The 19,775-nt window shown below is 49.6% G+C and overlaps 1 protein-coding gene across 1 annotated transcript in view; it reads left to right on the plus strand.

The window, feature by feature from the left end:
* ELK3 (ETS transcription factor ELK3) overlaps positions 1–19,775 on the plus strand; it is a 76,296-nt gene that overhangs the window by 38,906 nt on the left and 17,615 nt on the right. The window contains exon 3 of the mRNA XM_059082503.2: positions 17,851–18,630. Coding sequence (XP_058938486.1) covers positions 17,851–18,630 — 780 coding nt within the window. The remainder of the gene's footprint in view (positions 1–17,850; positions 18,631–19,775) is intronic.

Raw genomic sequence — 19,775 nt, forward strand, 5'->3', positions numbered from 1 at the left:
TAGGGGTGTTTGATGGAAACCTTGCGCGAGCTCCTGCAGCCAGGAAGTGGTAGAGCCAGGATGCCCACATTCCTGGCCAGAAGGCCTGCGCCCTGCCTTCTGGGCCGTTCATTTCCTTTGCCTCTGAATACCTGAGTTCCAGGTAGGCAGTCAGGCAGCACAAAGGGTATTGCAACCTTAGAAATTTGTATTTACGGTGAAGCCCCAGGTCCAAGTGGCCAGTGTGGCCTGCTCACCCCAGGTGTCCCTTTCCTCTCCTGCTGGGGCTGAGCTAAGGTCCGGCCACGTGACCTTTGTGCAGCCAGCTGGCCCTGACAGTGAGGGCAGGAGTGGCTCTTGTCCAAGGTGTCGTGCAGGCTTGGCCACCAGGAGAAGACACCCTTCGTCTTTCCTTGGAAACGTGTACACCGTACGCATGCCCGTGCACACAGCCGTTTGAATCTTTCTCATGAAACCTTGTCAAGTGACGAGTAAGAGGGGTCATTAGACACCGAATACAGTTGTACGCGAAAAGAAGAGGAGGGAGGAGAGGGGGAGGAGGATGAAGGAGAAGAGAGGAGTCGGGCAAGAGCGAGGGGAGAGGACAAAGTGGGGAGAAAGAGGGAGGAGGAGAAATGGTGAAGGAAGGTTAAAAAATTGTATGTGACATTTTGTGATGGACACTTACTTTTCTCAGTTTTGCCAGCGTTGCTCAGGGACTGTATGTGTAAGTTGAATAGTGGGGAATTGCCAATATCTGATCATTTTTGATTCACAAAAATGGCAGACTTAAATGGTTTGGTCTCTCACTGGAGACACAGATTCGAGGAAGGTCTTTGTGAATGTGGAGCCCCTGGCCACACGGGCACCCCTTGCTGTGCCCCATCCTGCACTGCACGTGCTTCTCACGGTCACCCAGCCCTCCTGTGGCCCTGTCTGCCTTTCAGTGTCATCTTCAGTCCCCTTCTCTCCTGTCCCCCACCCCTCTTTCCCCCTTCCGCCCCTCCCCCTCCCTTTGACACTTAGCCAGAGCCTGCTCTGCACGTGGCATAAATTCAGTGACTCCCTACCTTGACAGCTGCGTCTTTGTCCCTGTTGTGTTTCCTCTTTTCGGCCTGCTATCATCTCTTCACTGTTGGCTGAAATTGCACATCCCTTGGTCTGTCCTAATAGGGACATTTCCTGCCAGAGTAGGTAGGCATGAGGATATCATTATTTTTGTATGTTATATGTCATATTTTTAGCTCATTCCAGAATATTTAGAAATGGGCAGCGAGGGGCTTCCCTGGTGGCGCAGTGGTTGAGAGTCTGCCTGCCGATGCAGGGGACACGGGTTCGTGCCCCGGTCCGGGAAGATCCCACATGTTGCGGAGTGGCCGGGCCCATGAGCCATGGCCGCTGAGCCTGCGCGTCCGGAGCCTGTGCTCCGCAGCGGGAGAGGCCACGACAGTGAGAGGCCAGCGTACCGCAAAAAAAAAAAAAAAAAAGAAAAAGAAAATTCAACTTTCAAAGATGCTTTCATATTTAAATGACACTTCCTACCCCTCTGAGTCAAACACCTCCCTGTTTGATTCCCCCGTGCTCCCTTTGCGGTCAGTAGCGTCCAGGGTAAAGTCCTGCTGTGCCTCCTTCCCTGAGTCTCAGATCCCCGATGGGGGAGTGGGCACCGAATAGCACCTTCCTCCGTGGGATTGTGTGAGGAGTACGTGTGACCATGGGCATGAGGCACTCGGCACCTGGTAAGGACACGCAGTAAATGCCGGTCGATTCTGATATACGCGTTTGCAAGACTTAACTGCCTGACGGTACGGCCGTCATCCTTACAAAGCCGCCTTCACCATGGGCTCCTGGCTTAGCCACTTTCGTCACTCTGGTACTGTGCACAGGGTCTGGCACACGTTAGGGGCGCAGTAAATACTGGAAGCAAATGAATGTGCAAACGGATAGCATAATGAAGTGGCCGCCACCCAAATTCCCTTCACTTCTATCGTGAAAGCTGACGCTAAATAGGTGTTAAACAACAAAAACTTACTGCCTCTGGGTTATTGTACTGTATTAATTATCTAGGGCTGCTGTAACAAAGTACCACAAAGTGGAAGGCTTATAACGACAGAAGTTTCTTCTCTCACAGTTCTGGAGGCTAGAAGTTGAAATCAGGGTGTCCGCAGGGCCACATTCTTTCTGAGACTCTGGGTAGAATCCTTCCTTGCCTCTTCCCAGCTTCTGGTGGTTGTCAGCAATCCTTGGTGTTCGGTGGCTTGTAGCTCTGATCTCTGCCTCTGCCATATCCCATGGTGGTCCCTGTGTGTCTTTGTGTCCAAATTTCCCTCTTAAAAGGACGCTAGGTCTATTGAATTGCAGTCCATGCTCATGACCTCATCTTAACTCACTTACATATCCAAGGTCACGTTCACAGGTACTGGGACTAGGGTTTCACCCTGCGTTTTTGGGGAACACACTTCAACCCATAAAACGTATATATATTTCTGACACTCCTGGACTTACATTTCGATTTTCAAAATTGCACACCAAGGGAGAGCTTTGGTTTCAACGAATCCTAAAGGAAAACTGCTTCCCGTGACACGGACAGCAGCTAGATTCCACTGCAGGTGTGAAATTAGACTCTGTGACAAGCACGTCACAGTGTACCCACCGTGGGCCAGGCTCCGTGCTGGGTCCCCTGGGGTGGAAGCAAGAGTCAAGAAGATGAGTCCTGCCTTAGAGGGTTTCAGAGTCTAGAAATTCAGTGGTTCCTTGCCCAGCAAATGAATTTAATACATGACATAGACCGGGAGAAAAGCCGACCGACCCCGTTGGCTCCAACCCTGGATTAGCAAGGGCTAAAGTCTGGTGTTGGTCGCTGAGGCTCCTTAGCCCACCTGCGTCTCTGTGGATTGCCCATTTCTCATGCGTGAGGGAAGGCTGGGGAGGTAGGGTTTTGCAATCAGGCACTGCCAAGGACCTGCTGCCCCTCTCAGAGCTTTGAAGAGGCGGCTGGGCAGACCCAACTTGAACTCCAAGAAAGGAGTGATGCCCAGACCAGGACGCAGCATATTTTATTCCTCAGACATGGACTGGAGGCCCCTATTCAGCTTGGAAACATGCAGGTAATGGGAGGATGCCTGTGTCTGAGCCCACGAAGGGCAGAAACCAGAGCTGACAGAGACCTAAAGGGAACATTTATTTCGTGCCTGGGTATTTCACTGCCACCCTCTGCCAGCTTGTTTCCCTCAGTCTTGCTGTAAGCCTTCAGAGATGGATTGGTTCATGGTAGTTCTGGCAGCTCACATGGGGTAGGGCTTTTTTCCTCTTCTTAGTTTTTTTGTTTTTTTTTTTTTTTTGGTACTTGGGCCTCTCACCGTTGTGGCCTCTCCTGTTGCGGAGCACAGGCTCCAGACGCGCAGGCTCAGCGGCCATGGCTCATGGGCCCAGCCGCTCCGCGGCACGTGGGATCCTCCCGGACCGGGGTACGAACCCGCGTCCCCTGCATCGGCAGGCGGATTCTCAACCACTGCACCACCAGGGAAGCCCCTCTTCTTAGTTTTAAACTGAGTCTTCCAGAAGGTACTTTTACAGCCTGATGTAATAATAAGGATCTCTTACAGAGATTTTATTTATTAAAAAGTTTAACAACTCTTAATAACCTCAGGTAGACTTGGTTTTTAAATCTCTTGTCTTGGGGTGGGGAAGAGAGGGCTCTGTACCCAGCACACAGCCATCACTGGCCCTGACGCCTGCCCACACCCATCGGCCCAAGTGTGACCAGCGTGGGGGACGGCTGGGATTCACAGCATTTATTCTCTTCTTGAACAACTTCCGGGTGGTTTTTAATTATGCAGGCATACCTTGTTTTATTGCGCTTTGCAGATACTGCATTTTTTACAAATTGAAAGTTTGTGGCAACCGTGTGTGGAGCAAGTTGTCATTCTCACAGTATTTCAGACTTTTTCATTAGTATTATGTTTGTTACAGTGATCTGTGATCAGTGATCTTTGATGTTACTATTTCAAAAAGATGGACTTGCTGAAGGCTCAGATGGTGGTTAGCATTTTTTATCAATAAAGTATTTTTTAATTAATGTATATACTCCTTTTTTAGATATAATGCTCTTGCACACTTAATAGACTACAGTACAGTGTAAACATAACGTTTATATGTACTGTGGAACCAAAAACTTTGTGTCTCACTTTACTGCAATAGTTGCTTAATTGGATAGTCGCTTTATTGCAGTGATCTGGAACCGAACCTGCAGTATCTCTGAGATACTCCTGTACATCCGTCTCCAGGTGACATGGCCCCTTTCTCTCACCTCTGCCTATTCTTCTGTGGTTCAGTCATTCCTTTGAAAGCATACCACCTCCCTGTGAGTGGCTTAGCAGCTGGCTGGGGAGACAAACGTGCAAACCGATTATAATAGCGACATCTTGTAAAGCGCTGGCTTGGCCGTGATTCCAGCATCTATCTTCCAGGAGAGACGGGGAGAGAAGTAAAGGCAGAGACAAAATTACCAGAGGTCAAGACATCTGACCCGGGTCTTGAGGAATAAGAATGCATTTACCAGGCTGACAAAAGTTGGGAACGGATTTACTGAGAAAGGGAACAGCATGTGCAAAGGCCAGGAGGTGTGAAAGAGTTTGAGTGTTTATTTCGGGAATGAGGGAGGGATGAGGTTGGAAGAGTGAGCGGAGGGTGGAGAGTATCGTGCTAAAGAGTTGGAACTTGATGTCGAGGGCAATGGAAGCCATTACAGGGCTGGCAGCGAGAGAGTGCCGTGGTCAGGTTTGCATTTTAGAAATACAGACCTTTGTCTCCTCTATCTCTTCGTGACATTGTTGGTGCCACAGTCCGACCCCACAGCCCTGATCTTTTTGGCTGGTTAGCACAAATCGATTGCTCTCTGCGGGCTGAGCTGGTGCTGTCACACCTTCAGCACCAGGCCTGCACGCCCCACTTTAGAACTGCCCGAGAGGGAGGGGGGAGAGAAGGGAAATGGTGGCGTCTACCTCTTGCGAACACCGGCCAACTGACTTCTGCTCAAGGGAGCCCAAGCCGTGACTCTCTGTGTTGCTGCCGAAGGAGACCTGGAAGCTTACACAATCCTTCATCCTTTTCTGTCCAACAGAGCTTTTGTCCTTATTATTGTTGGCGGTGAACATTCATCCCAGGGGGAGGCTGAAAACTTTGCCAGCTCCCTTCTCATCAGGAGATTGAAATGGTGATCCGATGAAAAATCCTCCTGTCTCCACAGCAACCTCCCGGCTTATCCTCACGATGTGCCGAGCGGTCTTTACTTAATTGGAAGGGTTTTAGGGGAGAATAGTCAAGACAGAGTCATTGGCAACATATTCCTGGAAGCGAAACGCATCACCTTCTTAACTTAATTGGATAATTCATTTTAAATTGGGTGTGCAGTCACGACAGGAAAATGTTTGTGTTAATACATATCTGAGCTCAACTGCCTGCACCAAGAAGCCTGGCCCTGGCAGAATTCTTTAATTCCCCCAAATAAATTTTGTGAAGATAATATGATGTATTGTCTGTCAGAGTGGAGAAAGAACAGAAGTCCAGCGAGCATTTATATCCTGGAACTTTCTAGAACACCTTGGTTGGTTGCAAAATGCCACAGGAGACCCATCTATCCTGGACTCCATTCGGGGGTCTTTTGTTTCTCAAAGGCACCCTCTGTGCTCAGCCCTGGGTCTGAGTGTTGAGGGCCTGGCGTGTTTTGTTGGGTGTCTTTTTTTCTTTTGTGTCCTGTCAGCCGCTTGGATGGTTTGAAGTACAACAGATGGCAACTGGGCTTTGCCTGGGGCCCGAGGGGTTAACCAGGGCCTCTCTGCAAGCTTTTGGTCCTGGATGCAGCCTGGAGACCTGTGGGGTAGACCTGTAGGGTAGCTGCTGGCCTCGTGGAGGGCTTCCAGCCTGGCCACATTGCCCCGGGAGAGAGCAGCTGGCATGAGGGAGCCAGGCTGCAGGGGGGACCCTGCGTGTTGATTGGGGGTGTCGCCTGTCTTGCACAAGCTTCCAAGCCAGCTTCCTTGTGGCACTCAGTGTTCCCCCAAATAGGGCCGTTGCTAAGAAACACCCAGAGTCTTGGGAATAACTTCAGCGCTGTGTTGATGAGGCTGCTGTGCTTGGCAGCCCGGCTGAATCCCCTTACGTCAGGCCGTTACCCAAGCCCACACCAGTTTGCCACATGAGCCTTCCCGCTTCTGGGCTTCTAGCTACAGGAAAATTTAGTGGCCGTGTAGACAAACTGACAAAATCCTTAACGTTCACAGCATACTGCCCGCCACCCACCATCCACCCACCAGGCCCAGCTGCTCCTCTGAGCGGCCTCCTCCCCATCTCCTGCCTGGGCTCCAGCAACAGTTGATCTCAGTTCCTACCCCAAATTTGTGACAGAAGGAGGGGAAGCTCACATGTATGGAGCATCTGTCTTGAGCCAGGCCCTGTGGTAGATATTTTTACATTTAGAGACTCGTTCCCTAACACGTGACATGCCTGTCATCTCTGTTGGCAGTGGGCCCATTTTAGAGGTGGGGATACTGAGTCTCAGAGAGGTTAACTAACAGGTTCAAGATGAAGCGGCCGGTGAGCAGCAGAGCTTCCTGCCTCGGAGTCTTGACCCCAAGGCCCACGCTCAGGACTACGAAGCTGGAGGGTCGCACAGTTGCAGAGCCAGGAACTCAGGCTTGAATCCCATATTCCTAATATTGCTGATTACTGCCCCAGGGCAGGCAGGCAGAGGGGTCCAGCTTCCAATGTTTGTTGTTGGAAATGATGATGGGAAAAACTGCTGAAATTGTGAGGTGGTAGTTCTGGATGCCCCAGAACACCCGGCACTTCCTTTGCATCCAGATGACACTTTCTAAAGAGAGCCAGATTGGAGCACGGCACCCCTCTGCCTGTGCACCTGCCCGGCTCCCTGCAGCCTCCAGGAAAGGCTCCAAAGTCCCTTCGCCATCTGGCCCCATCCCGACTGCTTCCCCTGCAACTGCCCCACCCGCAGGGGAAGTAGGGGAGCAGTTTTACATTTTATTTTATTAACATTCCAGAGGCCTTTAATAAAAATACCCTTGAGTGTTGAAAGGGAGCCAGGGCGAGACAAGACTCCCCATCCGGTGAGAAGCAGCCGCGGGCCCAGAGGGGCTGGGAAAATACCCGTAACATCGTGCAGTCTGGGCCTCTCGGGTGGGGTGGGCACCCCCTGGGCGGCAGGGAGAGGAGCCCTTCACTCCAGGCCAGGAGAGAATTTGGAAGGATGGTTGGCCCTGCAGCTTTACAGTGCCAGAGAATAGAGATCTCAACCCAAACCACAAGGAAGCCTCCCCCGGGAGTCGGCCAATTCCGAGACAGAGTTGGAGCCCTTTATTGGCAGCGCGTTATTCTTAGAAGCTGGAAGTGGGGTTGGGTGTGATCGCGCGTGTGTGCGAATGTGTGCACACTCCAAGCTTCAGCTTTAGACCCAGGACGGCCCAGGCTGCGCTGGACCCGGTGCCCTCAGCAATGTGACGGCGTGAAGGCGAGCCGAGCTCTCGGAAAGGAAAGGCCAGGCCTCCCTGCCCCGATGGACAGAGACGTTAAGAAAGAGGAGGGAGTTTCCTAGGGCTGTTGTAACAAATTAGCACACACGTTGGTGGCTCAAAACAATAGACGTTGATTCTCCACAAGATCTGAAGGCCAGAAGTCTGAAATCGAGGTTTCAGCAGGGCCGTGCTCCCTCTGAAGGCTTTAGGGGAACATCCTTCGTTGCCTTTTCCAGCTTCTGGTGGCTCCCGGAAATCCTTGGTTCCTTGACCTATAGCTGCACCTGCCAATCTCTGCCCCAGTCTTCCCATGGCCTTCTTCCTGTGTGTCTCTCTGGATTTTTCCTTTTCTTGTAGGGACATCAGTCATTTAATTTAGTGCCCACCCCAACTCCAGGATGATTCCATCCTGACATCCTTAGCTGACTACATGTGCAAAGACCCTATTTCCAGATAAGGTCTCATTTGAGGGTGGGTGTGGATTTGGGGTGGGGGGGGAGTGCCATTCAACTCAGGACCGAGGAGAAAGGACTGTCCCCGGGGGAGGGAGCTCAGGCTCATGGGTGGGTCGCAGGAGCCCTTTCGTAGCTGCTCTAGGGCCGCCGTTGGGAGGTGAGCCTGCCCCCAGCAGATTCCTAGCAGAGCCCAGTACAGCCAGCCAACCTCTGCGTCCCCTCGGGTTCAGGTGGCAGGGACGAGAAGAGGCAGGGTCTGCCACTGCCATTCAAGCAGCCATCAGACACTTAGAGGATGAGGACAGAGGCCAGATTCTCTTCCCTTGATGTTCCTCGGAGCCCAGCAAGGAGCTTTCCATACAAACGCATCTTCAGTGTTTGTTGCAAGAATGTTTGTGTGTTATGGAGGAGGAACTTTGAGCATGACTCCTACAGTGAGTCCTTGTTCTGACTTTGGAGAGAGGACAGTTGGGTTCTGTGTCAGGAAAGAATGAGTCAGATCATGGTCTGGATGGGAACCCAAAACAAGGAGCTGAAGACAGGGTGTTGGCTGAGAAGCCGGGGGCGTGGAGGGTCAGCTTTGCTACTTACTAGGTTGTGAACCCAGCTTGGAGCCCCGGATCCCTTATCTGTGAAATGGGTTTCAAAGTGTTGTGAGGCTCCCATGAGATGCTGCGTAAGCCAGCCTTCTGTAACTGTAAACCAAAGTGCCCATATAAGGAATTTTGATTCCTTGAAGGCAGAATAAAATGAGAAGACAGTGTGATATAATGAGGATGCTATTCAATTAGATCATTGCTTGCTAGGTGAAATTCCACTGGGTGAGAGCTCATGTTTTGAGGACTTCTCTGAGTGAGGCACTGACATACACTGGCCTTTTAGAAAAAACTGCCCTATGAGATATTTTTATTTCCCTTTTAGGAATAAACTAAATATCTAATTTTGGGAAAGCAACTATCTAATACATCTCCTGTCCCTTCATAACTTGGTTTGTATGTTTTTCAAAGATACCACCATCCTTTATCATGTTTTGAAGATTGTTTAAAATTCATTTTCCTAAATTCTTGTAAAAATGTTGCTTTGAGAATATCAACATTTTATATTAAATGTGTTTCCAACTCGTTGAATTGAGGTGAGTAGACCGAAGCCTGCAGAAGTTCAGTACCTTTTCAAGGTCATAGTAAATAATGAAGCTGAGATTCAAACCTGGGTCCGTTCAGCCCAGTGCTGGCCGCACTTCACCTCTGGCCCATCAAGGCCCTGGGCCTGTCGCTTTGTGTGAGCAGCCCTGCTCAGGCCTGTGGATATACTGGGAGGAGTTGCCCATTGCTCTCCACGCTCCCTCCGAGCCCTTCTGTATGTGGACATCAGCGTCCTGTTATTTTCCTGTCACCCTTGGGTGTCACCCACTTAGAGGTGGGCTTCTGATGTCTATCCTGCTCTGGTGGGACCCCTGGGTCCCCGGTGCGTCAAGTAGGGTGTCCCATCAAAGCAGGCACCTCCTCTGCCCTGAAGATGGGCAGGGGCAGCTCTAGTGGGGTTAAAGAACAGCCTCAGGAAGGCCGGCCTTCCTCAGGAGGAGCTAGAAGTGCCCTAGCTTCCTGAGCGTGCAGCTGGATTTCCCAGGCTCACTGCAGTTACCCCAAGATTCCTCTGGAATGCAGAGCCCGTGGTCCTGGCAGCCTGGCTTAAGCAACAGCCTCTCAGCCAACTCAGCTGCTTTCTGGGAGAGGGTGTGGTGGTGGAACAGAGAAGGCTTTGGTCTTGGCTCTGGATAGAATTGGGTTCAAACTTCAGCTCCTCCAGCTACAAGCTACGTGATCTTGGGTGCCTAAGCACCCTGCTTCCTTCTCTTAATTTGACAAGCAAAACATATGAAACATAATTTTTTTTAATGTGAAAATGCAGATAAGCAAAAACAGATTTGCAAATCAATGGTAATCCTACCTCTGTCAAATTTTATTACACACCTTTCAAGATTAATTTTTCTCCTTTCATTTGATACATGTAAAAATGATTTCATTAAAATAATGGAAGCATCCCAGGCATGCTGCTTTTTCCCCTAATTTTAATTTAAAGACATGGGGAAATGTTAACGATGTATCGTCCTCTAAAAGACCTCTGTGGAATTCTGTCGTAAGGCTCACCCAGTATTGAACCCACCCCTGTGGGGTGAGAAATTGGGTATAACCTCACTTGCAACCAAGAGCCTTGACTTTTTCATCTTAAAAATGGGATCACAGGGCTTCCCTGGTGGTGCAGTGGTTGGGAGTCCGCGTGCCGATGCAGGGGACACGGGTTCGTGCCCCGGTCTGGGAGGATCCCACATGCCGCGGAGCGGCTGGGCCCGTGAGCCATGGCCGCTGAGCCTGCGCGTCTGGAGCCTGGGCTCCACAGTGGGAGAGGCCACAACAGTGAGAGGCCCGTGAACCAAAAAAAAAAAAAGGGGGGGTGGATCACAGGGACACTTCCCTGGTGGAGCAGTGGTTAAGAATCCGCCTGCCAATGCAGGGGACACGGGTTCGAGCCTTGGTCCAGGAAGATACCATGTGCTGCAGAGCAACTAAGCCCGTGCGCCACAACTACTGAGCCTGTGCTCTAGAGCCCACGAGCCACAACTACTAAGCCTGCGTGCCTAGAGCCTATGCTCCGCAACAAAGAGAAGCCACCACAATGAGAAGCCCACACACTGCAACAAAGAGTAGCCCCCGCCCGTACACGGCAACAAAGACCCAACGCAGCCTAAAAATAAAATAAAATTTTTTTTTTTTTTTAAAAAAAGGGGGATCACAGTGTCCATCTTACGAGGCAGTGCATGTACATACACCACGTGACAGGCCCTTGCAAATGCTTGCTTCTTTCTTTTGCCCTTTCTGGCCACGGGTTCCTTTCATGTAGGCTATCTACCCCGACCAGACGAAAGTCCCCCAAGTAAGTCCTTCCCACTTTCCCGCCCCAGGATCTCAGTGACAGGTGCTCAGGGCCAGCTGCCTGCATCACCCTCCCCGAGGGCTGCAGCCACAGCAGACGCCATGGATCTGGGCTGCTCCCTCCAGCCTGGGCAGTGCGTTTCCTGCTCTGAGAGGCATCAGAGAACAGTGAGATTGGCTGGGGTGTCTGGTTAGTGTTTGCACCAGTTGTCAGGCTGGACATGCGGCATCTCGGCCGAAGCTGCTGGGGCATTCTGAGCAGGACGCTTGGATTCCCCAGCTGCTCGCGTCTGCTGCTCTCTGCAGGAGGGCCTCTCTTCCCCGCCCCCCCCCCCCCCACCGCCGTCCTGAATCAATTGGCGTGTGTGAGGTTTTCTTCACAGTGGATGTCAAGTGCTGCCCACACGAGGCCTGACGGACTGAAGCCTCGCGTCTACTTCTTGTCTTAACTAAATAGAACATCACGTTTCCCCTCCTTGGTCGAGATATGTAAACCAGGTGTGTTTCTGTCTGCTGGACGACCCAACTGGTCACCCAGACCCGTGGGAATAAGTACAGCCTTCTAAGAGGTTTAATTTGGACTCTTCAGTTGTCATTACAGCTGATAGAGGGTGGTTTTTACGTTTTGTTTTGGTTTTGCTTCAATGGGAGTATAAAAATAATAATGCATATCAAAGAGCTGATATATACTGTGGGCTAATCACATGTGGCTGTCTCAGGCATTCTGCTAAGCGTTATGTGGATTACACAGTCAGTCCCTCAAGGTGGGTGGGAGGTCGGTCCCCTCATTTTATAGATGAGGAGACGACTGATAAGAGACAGGGGTGGCATTTGACCTCAGGCCGTGACTCTGGAACCTCTCCTTATCATCCCAGTGGCAGCCCTGGTGGCCAGGTCAAGTGGGAATTTATGGAAAGATCCACCACTCTGTCCTCTGTACCCAGCCCTGCTGCCAGCGTTGGGTTCAGAAAAGGATGGGCTGTCTGTCGTGAGCCGCAGACATCTCTCAGTTTTGAGAACAAGATAGGAAAGTTGTGAAATTGGGGGTGGTGGGGGCAGGGGTCCTGCAGTTTCTGGGAGCCCTGAAATGGTGGAGGACGAAGGGAGCCGCAGCCCTACTGATGAGGAACCCACAGCTGGTCCGGCTCCTCCTGGGGTCAGGAGCAGCCCCCGAGGGAAAGGCAGCACTGGGAAGGAATGAGAGCTGGGGAAAGAAGTCCGAGCACAGGACAGCCCCAAGCATGACCTTACATCAAAATTGGGGTGCCAGGCCAGAGCCGACAGAGGCAACAGATATTTGCCGGGATACGTGGAATTATAGTTTATTCAGCTCTCACAGAAGGTGTGAGGTTGTGGAGGTTTGCATTAGCCCCCAGTGTCTGTGTGGGAGTTTTCCACTTAAAAATGCCAGCAAAAAAGCATATGTGAAAGTATACGTATTGGATGCGTCACATGGGGCTTTAGCCTGGGGATTAGCCGTGGAAAATTGTCTGTCATGGGGTGAAGCCTCTGGCTTCCTGCCTCAGTCGGTTCTCTGCACAATGAGAGTCATTCATTCAATAAACATGTAGCGAACTTAATAGTATCCTTCATAACATCAAAATTAAGACGGTAAATTCAATTCCACAAGCATCTCTTCATTACCCTGCACTGTATGTAATTTTTTTAAAACCATAATACTTAATAGACGTATGTCTGAGTTCTCCACCGTATGGGATTATTTACATAAGCTCCTCCTTCTTCAGTGGGAGGAGAAGGCAGAGTTGGGTGAAATGTATACATATTTGAACACACCCATGGACAACACCTATTTTTGTAAGTAAGCCTGGAGCCCGTCAGGGCAGCAGGCGACACTGAGGGAAGTGGAAACAGGACCCACTCTCTCGGCACTGTCTGTCTTGTTAGGGTGAAATAACCTAGGGAGACTCTCATGGGACCAGAGGTAGCTGGTGCGTCAGGAAGGGTTCCTTTGCACAAGGCGGCCACAGTGCTGCCCCAGATGGACTGCTTGCCCTGTAGGCTCTAGCAGTCTTAAAACACCCACTGGGCAGTGGTAATGGAGGGGGGAGTGGTTTGGGGACCCGAGCTTCCACTTCTGCTGGAACTGCCGCTTGGGGTGCGTTGGGTGGATGTTGCTTTCCCCCTCGCTGAAGTTTGTCCCGTCCTTGCTGCCTGTGACCTCACACGGAATGCTGGGTCAGAAGTCCACCCTGGTTGTGAATACACATTTGATGGGAAATTACGAACAGAGGCTGGTCCTCCACATGTGGAGGGAAGATGTGTGCAACTGTTGCCCTGAAACCTTGCTTGAGAGTCACTCAGCCCAACTGGACACAGACAGCGTTTGTCAGGTTACCAGGCAACCGTAAACAACAAATACGTGTGAGTCTGGGAGGAAGGGGTGGAAAAACCAGGCTGCTTCTAAATATCCTTGTCACTTTTCATAATAAGAGCCCATCCCCAAGTGCTCTCGTGTCCTGGGCTGTGTCAGCCCGAGTCTTGTGTCACCTTCCGTTGTGGCCAAGTGCTCTGGAGTCAGACTGCCCAAGTACACACTCGCGATTGGGGGTGATTTATACTCTCTGAGCCTCAGTTTGCCCATCTCTAAAATGGGGGTAACAACAGTACCAATCTTTCAGAGGATTAAATGACTTGAAGGTGGTCAAGTTCTTAGTACACAGCGTGATAGATAATAGTCAGCAAATACTACCTGATGTTATTCCCCTGTACTCTGCGTTTTCTCAGCAAGCCCCTCATAGGGGCTTGCAAGGAAACTCTTGCAAGGAAACCTCCCTTTGGAGGCTACAGAGAGATCTTCAAACACACATGCCCCCAATACACTCCTGGGGTCTGCCCTGGAAGTCGGGTACGAAGGGGCTGTCAGTTCAGCTGCCAGGCACCCACCTCCTCTGAGTCCCCCTACCCACCTAGGTCTCTGGCCTTGGGCATCCTGGTGGGGGGCTTTCCTCACTGGCTCCCCTCATGTGAGCAGATATGCCCAGTGTGGAGGTGGGCTCCCAAACAGCTGGCCTGCACACTCTGACCTCCTTCCTGCACCCCACCCTCCCCTCTTCTCCCAGCCCTTCCCAGAGGTTTCAGATTGTCCAGGTAGCCACATCTAATCCATCTTTACTGTTGGTTTCTAGAGAAGCAAGACCCGCCCTGGTTCTTTCCAAAAGCTGTTTGTTTCTCCTTTCTCCTTTAGCTCCTTCCGTTGTCTCCATCCCTTTCACCGTGTAGCCTTTCCCTAAAAAAACTCTCTCGGTGTCCAAGCAGCTCTCCTCACGAAGGCAGCAGTTACTGAAGGGCCCTTACTGCTTCAGCGGAGTTCAGGGCCCTGTGCAGTGTCTTCTGTTTTCTGTTCAGAGTGGGGGTTAGCGTGTTATGTCAGTTGCCATCCAGCCATCAAAAGTTCCCACCATCTTCCCTTTAAGCTTGCCAAAATTCTTAAAATTCCTTATGTTCTGGATGGACCTTGAGGGCATTATGCTAAGTGAAATAAGTCAGTCAGAGAAAGACAAATACTGTATGATCTCACTCATGTGGAATCCACAAAAGCTGAACTCGTAGAAACTCACAGAGTAGATTGATGGTTACCAGGGGCTGAGGTGGGGGAACCAGGGAGATGTTGGTCATAGGGTACCAATTGCTAGCAGTGAGATGAGTAAATTTGGGGGCTCTAATGTACAGCGTGGTGACTAGAGTTACTAATACTGTAATATATACAGGAAAGTTGCAGAGAGTAGACCTTAAATCTCACAACAACAACAAAATAGTAATTACGTGGGTGAAGGATGTGGTAACCTTATCGTGGTAAATGTTTTGTGATCTGTACGCGCATCAGATCATCACACTGTACACCTTAAACTTACACAATGTTATACGTCAGTTACATCTCAGTAAAGCTGGGGGAAAAAGGATTCCTCACGTTCTCTGTCTAAATAACAGCTTTACTGAAGTATAATTCACATACCAGCTAATTTCACCCATTTAAGACATACAAGTCAATGGCTCTGAGTGTTTTTATAGAGTTGTACATCCATCGTCACAATCAATTTTAGAGCATTTTCACTACCACCCCCCAAATGTCTTTGCCTTTCTTCTGTCACCCCTCAATTCCCCCATCCCACCTACTCATCCCCTAGGAGATGACTCGTCTACTTTCTGTCTCTGTAGATTTGTGTCTTCTGGATATTTTATATAAATAGAGTCCATCATGCAATATGTGGCCTTTTGTGTCTGGTTTCTTTCACTTGGCAGAACACATTCAAGGTGTGTCCATGTTGTAGCTGTGCTAGTGCTTCATTCCCTTCTATGGTTGGATGATAGTCTATCGTATGACTGTCCCCTGTTTTGTTTATTTCTCAGTTGATAGTCGTGTGGGTGGTTCCTTATGTTCCTTTAAACACATTGAGGCGCAGCTCTCTATTTGAGATTGCCTTTCAATTTCCAACCACTTTCATCATTTTTATCACAGCCCCAAACGACTTCTCGGTTTGCTTGTGAACATAATCCCTGCTCAGACATTATGTCCTGAATACCCATAATAAAATTAAAGGTTGGTTCTGTTAAAAAAAAAAAAAAAAAATTTCCAAGACCTGGCAGAAGGATTCAGCCCATACAGTTTCTCTTTTCTTCTGTGTAATTATTTAGGCTTTAATGATTCACTCAGTTTAGATGAGGGTTCAGACTGGCTGAGAATAAAAGGAAGTTTTTCTCCAGGGAGAAGAATATTATGCGTGAAACAAAAATACCTTAGAATTTTAGCAGAGGAACACACCAGGCAAGCATGCTTTCTTTTTATGGGTCAGGTGGCACCAATAACATCCCTTATTTAACCCTTTCCTTTTGGGAGCTGATTTCTCCCAGGCGCGTCGTCTACCCAGGCCTGGTGTGTCACGTGCAGGGATGGTGCCAGTGAGGCCCAGGTGGAACTCTTAAGTTTACTAGATCTCTCTGAAGTTTCTCTAAGTGGTTTTCAGTTTTGCTAGTATCGGAGTGTGAAAATGAAGTCAGGTGGAGTAAATGGGATGTGGTGGGTTAAATTGCAGGCCAGGATGCCATGCACTGGAACTGTTCAGCTTTGAATCTCACGTACTCAGGTTTGAACCTCCTGTGTGCTGGTGCTGAGCAAAGTGTCACCAGGATTTGCGTTACTGGGTTTTCTGGTGCCGCCCGGGGACCTTGTGTGTCCCTCCCTTAGATGCCTGCCCTGAAGAATTCTTCCTTGAAAATCTCAGTGGCTTGGTAATTATGCCCATCCCTCCTGACTGCTAGATAAATTCACTTCTGGGATTTGAGGATGCATTTAAGGAGGACAAAGGCAAGTTAGCAGGCCGTACTGTAACAAGAGGGAAGGCAAAAGCATAAAATATTTATATACCAAAAGGATCACAGATGAACATCAAAATTTAATTAAATTTCCTCTCAGATATCTGAAAGTTGCTAAGAGGGTAGATCTTAAAAGTTCTCATCACAAGGGAAAAAAAAATTTGTGTGTGTTGATGGATGTGAACCAGACTTATTGTGGTGGTCATTTTGCAGTATACACAGATGTCAATCATTATGCTATGCACCTGAAACTAATGGTATATGTCAGTTGTATCTCAATTTTTTAAAATTTGAGATGAACTAATTTTAAAATGTCATCTCTACTAAGGGGGCTCTTTGATTCTTTCCCTCCAACTTTGTGTGGAAATGGGAAAAACCTCAGGCTTTAGAATTAGTAGATCTTGTGGCTCTTGGGCACATCACTTCCCATCTCTGAGCTTATGTCATAAGGATGATACCTTCCAGCCTACAAGTGGGTTCATGCGAGGTCAAATGGGATCACTTGTGCATAACACCCAGGACAGAGTAGATGCTCAACAGGAGCTACTTTTCAAGCTCTTCTCCCCCAAAGGATTTTTTTTTTTTTTTTTTTACCCTCATTCATACCCAGGTTTGAAGAGGAACAGTTTGTAAGGAAGTCCTCTTCCCACAGGATGGGGCTGCTACCTCTCTGTGCTTGAGGGAGACAATCTTTGTCTGCCTTGAGTACCTCGGACCCGGCAAACATTTGATATAGACTTCGCTAATGTTCGGATTTAATAAATCTCAAGAACAGTACAGCGTTTAAAATGAAGTCCGTTCTCCCAAAGGGGGGTGGAAACTTTCACAGTCATTATTGGTTTTCATTTACATCCTCATGTTTGAGGATGGGAGCCATAAACTGAAGAGCCAGAAGTAGACACCAGCAACTTAAAATACTGTATGAATGTCGTGAACATCCAAGTAGACACTTCGTTTTTTCCTCCAGCGGCTTTCTTGGCAGAGAATTAAAAAGGAAAAAAAAAAAATGGCTGCATGATTTAAGAAAACACCGGTGTTTTGGTGATAATAACTTACATTTCTATAATGCTTTCCAGCTTACAGAACGCTTTCCCATTATTATTTCACTGAATTCTCACAAGTCCCAGCGGTAGGTAAGACAATACTATATTATGGTAAAGGAAATGCTGCCTCTACCGCTTACCTACCATGTGGCTCTGTGGGTTATTTAAATGCTCTAAGCTTATTTTCCTAAGGTCTAAAATGGGAGTTGAATCATCCCTTTCTTTTAGGATCGCTGTACAGATTCTATGAGCTAATGCATAAACAATACCAGCGACATAGTCAGTGCTTAATAATTGGCAGCTGTTACTATGTTCTTAGGTATAATAATCCTCACTTCACAGATGAGGAAACTAAAAATGACCACCAATTTGCCGAAGATCACGCCATTTGTAATTAGCAGAACTGGAATGCAAATCGAATTCTTCTGCCCTCAGCTCTAGTCCTCTTTCCATTACACCGTAGCTGAGATGTACCATCAGGACCGTTTCAGTGCTTCTGCCAGCAAGGTCCCCCACAAGAATGAGCCTCTTACCAATTTCTCTGATGCACTCATCTTTTCCACGTCTGCTTTTGTGTTCACAGAACATCATCAAGAAGGTGATCGGGCAGAAGTTTGTGTATAAATTCGTCTCTTTCCCGGAGATACTGAAAATGGACCCTCACGCAGTGGAGATCAGCCGGGAGAGCCTTTTGCTGCAGGACAGCGAGTGCAAGGCGCCCCCCGAGAGCCGTGAGGCCCACAGACACGGCCTGTCCGCCCTCAAGAGCGCCAGCCGCAATGAGTACATCCACTCGGGCCTGTACTCGTCCTTCACCATCAACTCCCTGCAGAATCCACCCGAGTCCCTCAAGGCCATCAAGACGGAGAAACTGGAGGAGCAGCCGGAGGACAGCCCTCCCGTGGAAGAAGTCAGGACTGTCATCAGGTTTGTGACCAACAAAACCGACAAGCACATGAGCAGGCCCGTGGTGTCCCTGCCCTCCACGTCGGAGGCCTTCCTGGCCTCGTCCGTCTCGGCCAAGATCTCCTCGTTAATGTTGCCAAATGCCGCCAGCATCTCGTCTGCCTCACCCTCCTCCTCTCGGTCCCCGTCCCTGTCCCCGAACTCGCCCCTCCCCTCCGAACACAGAAGCCTCTTCCTGGAGGCCGCCTGCCATGACTCGGATTCCCTAGAGCCCTTGAACCTGTCATCGGGCTCCAAGACCAGGTCTCCATCTCTTCCCCCAAAGGCCAAAAAACCCAAAGGCTTGGAAATCTCCGCGCCCCCGCTGGTGCTCTCCGGCACCGATATCGGCTCCATCGCCCTCAACAGCCCGGCCCTTCCCTCGGGATCCCTCACCCCAGCCTTCTTCACCGCCCAGGTAAGAGCCGTCCCCGTCGTCCTGGCCACCCCCAGACTCAGTGGCTTAGCGGAAGGGAGGAAAGAGCAACCGAAGCAACTGCCTTGTGCCCTTCAAAGGATAATCCGAGGGTCCCTGTGGCAGAGTCACTGTGTCATTGTGCAGGGAAATTACTTTTGCATGCCCAGGTGGGAGCATACACACAAGAGCAAAGGCTTAGGATATTGGCTACAGTGGGATGCTTGATTGGTTTCTAGCTTTTAGGGGCCTAAAGTGATCGTAACATGGAATATACACACTGGCTGTCAAAGCAGATCCAAACAGTGATTTCCTAGGGAAAGCTGAGCAGGCCGGTGACGTTTCAGAAGGTGCTTGGGCTTTATGAAAATTCTATGGGAGAATCCTCTCTTGGGGGGGGGCTTGATAAGTAGCCATTTGTTTTCTGTTAATAAGAAAATAGATGCTAACGAATACGGCCATTGCAATCGTCAGTGGGGAGCTGGGTTGTCCTGTAGTCTCTAATAAGAAATGCAGGGGCCACATCAAATGGTGAGAAAGAGATGCTTCAGTAAAAAACAGTGCCAGTCTGAGAAAGCCCAGGTCCACAGCATAGGGGAGAGGAAAGCAAACTCGTGGAGCAAGAAAAGTCTTCGGTGCTATTAACTCCAACGTGAAGGCGTCCTTTTCCTCTAAATACGGCATTCAGATGCTCACTCTTGTCCAGCTGGCAGCTGCAGGGCAAAGGCAGAGCAGGTACTGGTAAACCTACTTCTGCTTCCTCTGAAAAACTGGACGCATTTCAGTGGCAGAGGTTAAGTGCCTTGGCTTTGGGGTCACAGACCTGGATTCAGTCCCTGGCTGCGCCGCAGGGTAGAAACGTGACTGCGGGTACTTGCTCTCTGAGCCAGTTTCCACATCTGTGCAATGGATTGTTGTGAGGATTAAAGGGGATAATGGTCGTGGGGAGAGAGCTGGCTGCAGCCGGCAGGTTTTAGTATCATGTGACTTTGTGGCACCAGGGTGGGGTCATGCTTGAGGTGGGTAGGAGCTCTCTGTCCCTTGCCTCTGTACCCATCGCTTTAGGTGTCCTTGCTGTCACCATCATTAGTGGCAGCATAATTGAGCTGCTCATGTGTGCCAGGTACTGTTTGTTCTAAACACCATCC

This window comes from Kogia breviceps, chromosome 12 (genome assembly GCF_026419965.1).
Source record: "Kogia breviceps isolate mKogBre1 chromosome 12, mKogBre1 haplotype 1, whole genome shotgun sequence".
NCBI classification, from domain to species: Eukaryota; Metazoa; Chordata; class Mammalia; order Artiodactyla; family Physeteridae; genus Kogia; species Kogia breviceps.